The 2684-nt window shown below is 51.9% G+C and overlaps 1 protein-coding gene across 1 annotated transcript; it reads right to left on the bottom strand.

The window, feature by feature from the left end:
• Positions 1-206: 206 nt before the first annotated feature.
• Positions 207-2251, bottom strand: LOC147985644 (uncharacterized). Its single transcript, XM_087541673.1, has 2 exons — positions 1715-2251; positions 207-218 (listed from the first exon to the last, which is right to left on the bottom strand). Exons 1-2 carry the CDS (start codon positions 2249-2251, stop codon positions 207-209), a joined length of 549 nt encoding a protein of 182 aa, XP_087397799.1.
• Between the last annotated feature and the right edge of the window lie 433 nt (positions 2252-2684).

Raw genomic sequence — 2684 nt, 5'->3', positions numbered from 1 at the left:
TTTGTTATAATAATAGAGTGGAATGGAATGGTTCCGTCTCAGTGTTTGGTTGATGGAATGGAATGGAATGAAAATTGTTCAAAATTGATAGTATGTTTAGTAGCATTTCATTTAAATTCCAAAATAACATTTTATTTGTAATTTTCTTCACAACATTTCATATAAACGACATAGTAGTCTATATATACACAATCATATTCGTATATTTACTGACATTGCTGACAAAATGTAAAAGGAAAGAACAAGCATGTACAAATTGACATCAAAATTTGTCACGAATGTCAACAAATATAGGCAAGAAAAATTGCAAAAGGCTGGTGCCTGAGCACTGGAAGCCGGCCACCGTCGCTCGCATATATGGCTGCTGCCTGAGCACTGGATGGAAGCGCCCCTCTTCCCGGCCTTGGCCACGCACTCGCCGGTGCAATCCACATCGGCCGCCATGCACATGCTCTCCAACTGCCATTCAAGTGTTGGACGCCACCGCTTGTCTTCCCGGCGTGAGCCCCGCACCCACCGCCCCCGCTGCCAGCTGTCTTCCTGGCCTTGGCCCCGCACCCGCCGCCTCCACTATAACCCTTCTTCCTAGCGTCAGCCGCGCACCCGCTGCCCCACTGCTGCTGCCTAAGAAATGCACACTCGCGCTCGTCGCCCGCCAGCCCCGCGCACCTGATGCCCACCAGCCGATTTTGGAGGAGACGAGGGAGAGGAATGGCCGGCGGTGCAGATCCAGGAGAGGAGCGTCCGGCGGTGCAGATCCAGGGAGGGACCGGCCGGCGGCACGGATCGAGGGAGGGAACAGATCGAGAGTGCCTCGAGCGCACGAGAGAGAGGGCTTCGTGCGAGAGGGGAGGCACGAGCGACGGTTCCGCATGGTCCGCTCGATTTGGAGAGACCGCTTGGTTCCGGTTCTGAGCGGAATATTTGGTGGGTGGGACCGAGTGGGTTCCATTCCAGTTACAAACCAAACACTAGAACGTGGGTCAGGGACGGGTCCGACCCGTTACATTCTAGTTGGTTTCTGGAACCAAACACACCCGTAGGCTTGTATGTTTCTATGCAACTGTGGTTCAAAACCAATTTGGATTGCCCTTGCAAAAGTGGACCCGACACTCTTTAATCCGAATGGCATGCAGACAAAGCAGTACATACCACAAGCAATGATAAACGACATCTTCTCCTCATCTTCCTTGGACATGAACATTTGGTGATACCCAGAATATGCGTCCAGAAAGGAGAGCAAATCACAACCCGAAGTGGAATCCACAATCTGGTTGATGTGCGGCAAGGGGAATGGGTCTTTCGGGCAAGCCTTGTTGAGATCTGTGGAATCTATGCAAAGCCTCCATTTCCAGTTAGCCTTCCGGACTACCACTGGATTCGCCAACCATGTGGGGTGAAATACTCCTTTGACCAAACCAGCTGCCTCAAGCTTCTTGATCTCTTCTGCAATAAACTACTACCTCTCCAAGGCTTGCTTTCGGACTTTCTGCTTCACATGTTGGGCATGTGAGCAGACAGCAAGGTGGTGCTCGATTACCTCCCTGGGAACACCGAGGATATCAGATGGTTGCCAAGCAAACACATCGATATTTGCCTGCAGGAAGGCAACGAGCGCGTTGTCCTATTTGTCATCGAGGGTGGCGCTGATAGTAAAAGTACCATCAACGCCATCCAGCCCTGCCGGGACCTTCTTCACTTGGGGTGCGGCAACCTTGGATCTCTTGCTGTTAGAACACTCCGACACGTAGTCAACAGGTGTCGTGCACTCGGTGGGGGCATGCTTCCTGGACTCTTTGCCAAAGTCCCTATAGTCTCTCTTCTTCCCTTTACTTTCCTTGGCAGGGGCGACCGCTGCCTCTGCCGCGACCGCATCCCGGTACATCTTGTCCACACAAATGATTGCATCCTTCTCATCTGATGGGATCGTAATGATTCCAAGTGGCCCGGGCATCTTCAATGTGTTGTAGGCATAGTGTGATGCTGCCATGAACTTAGCGAGGGCTGGGCGTCCAAGAATCCCATTATACAGCAGGGGGAGATCAACCACATCAAACACAATCCTCTCGGTCTGGTAGTTTAGCTCTCCCCCAAACGTGACCGGCAGCGTGATCTTTCCCTTAGGATGGCTCCTGCCAGGATTAACTCCTTGAAACGTGTCGGTAACTTCTAGCTCTTCTTCTCCTATCTGAAGCTTGCTGATAACTGCCGGGGAAATCAGATTCAACCCAGCCCAACCATCCACCAACATCTTTGTGACCTTGAGGTTGTGGATTGCTGGAGAGACCGACAACGGCAGACATCCTACCGCACTGGTACGTCTAGGATGGTCCTCTTCATTGAAGATGATGGGCGTACGGGAACATTTGAGCGGCTTCCGGGCCTCTGGCACTGGCTCCACGACATTGACTTCTCGCGCCCACCACTTGAGCTAGCGGTGAGAAGCGTGCAGAGTTGCACCTCCATCAATGCATAGGGTGTCTATGGCCTTTTGAAACTCCTGCTCACTCGTTTCCTCTTCATCCCCTCCATCACTCTCATCATCACAGGTTTCCTTCTCTCGACATCTGGCTGGCTTCCCATGGTTCTGAAAGGGTTAGTCGGGGCGGTTTACTTCACCACCTCGGTTCTCACCGCCAGCAACATTCTGACCCTTTTCCTTATATCGCTGCTCATACTCTGCT

Source organism: Triticum urartu, chromosome 2A (genome assembly GCF_056163025.1).
Source record: "Triticum urartu cultivar PI428250 chromosome 2A, HENAU_Tu73, whole genome shotgun sequence".
NCBI lineage: Eukaryota > Viridiplantae > Streptophyta > Magnoliopsida > Poales > Poaceae > Triticum > Triticum urartu.
Note: the sequence above shows the minus strand (reverse complement) of the source record. Positions and strands in the feature narration are given on the sequence as shown.

Coding starts and splice junctions, on each gene's coding strand:
- LOC147985644 (XM_087541673.1), bottom strand. CDS start 2,251: ATGTTGGTGGATGGTTGGGCTGGGTTGAATCTGATTTCCCCGGCAGTT.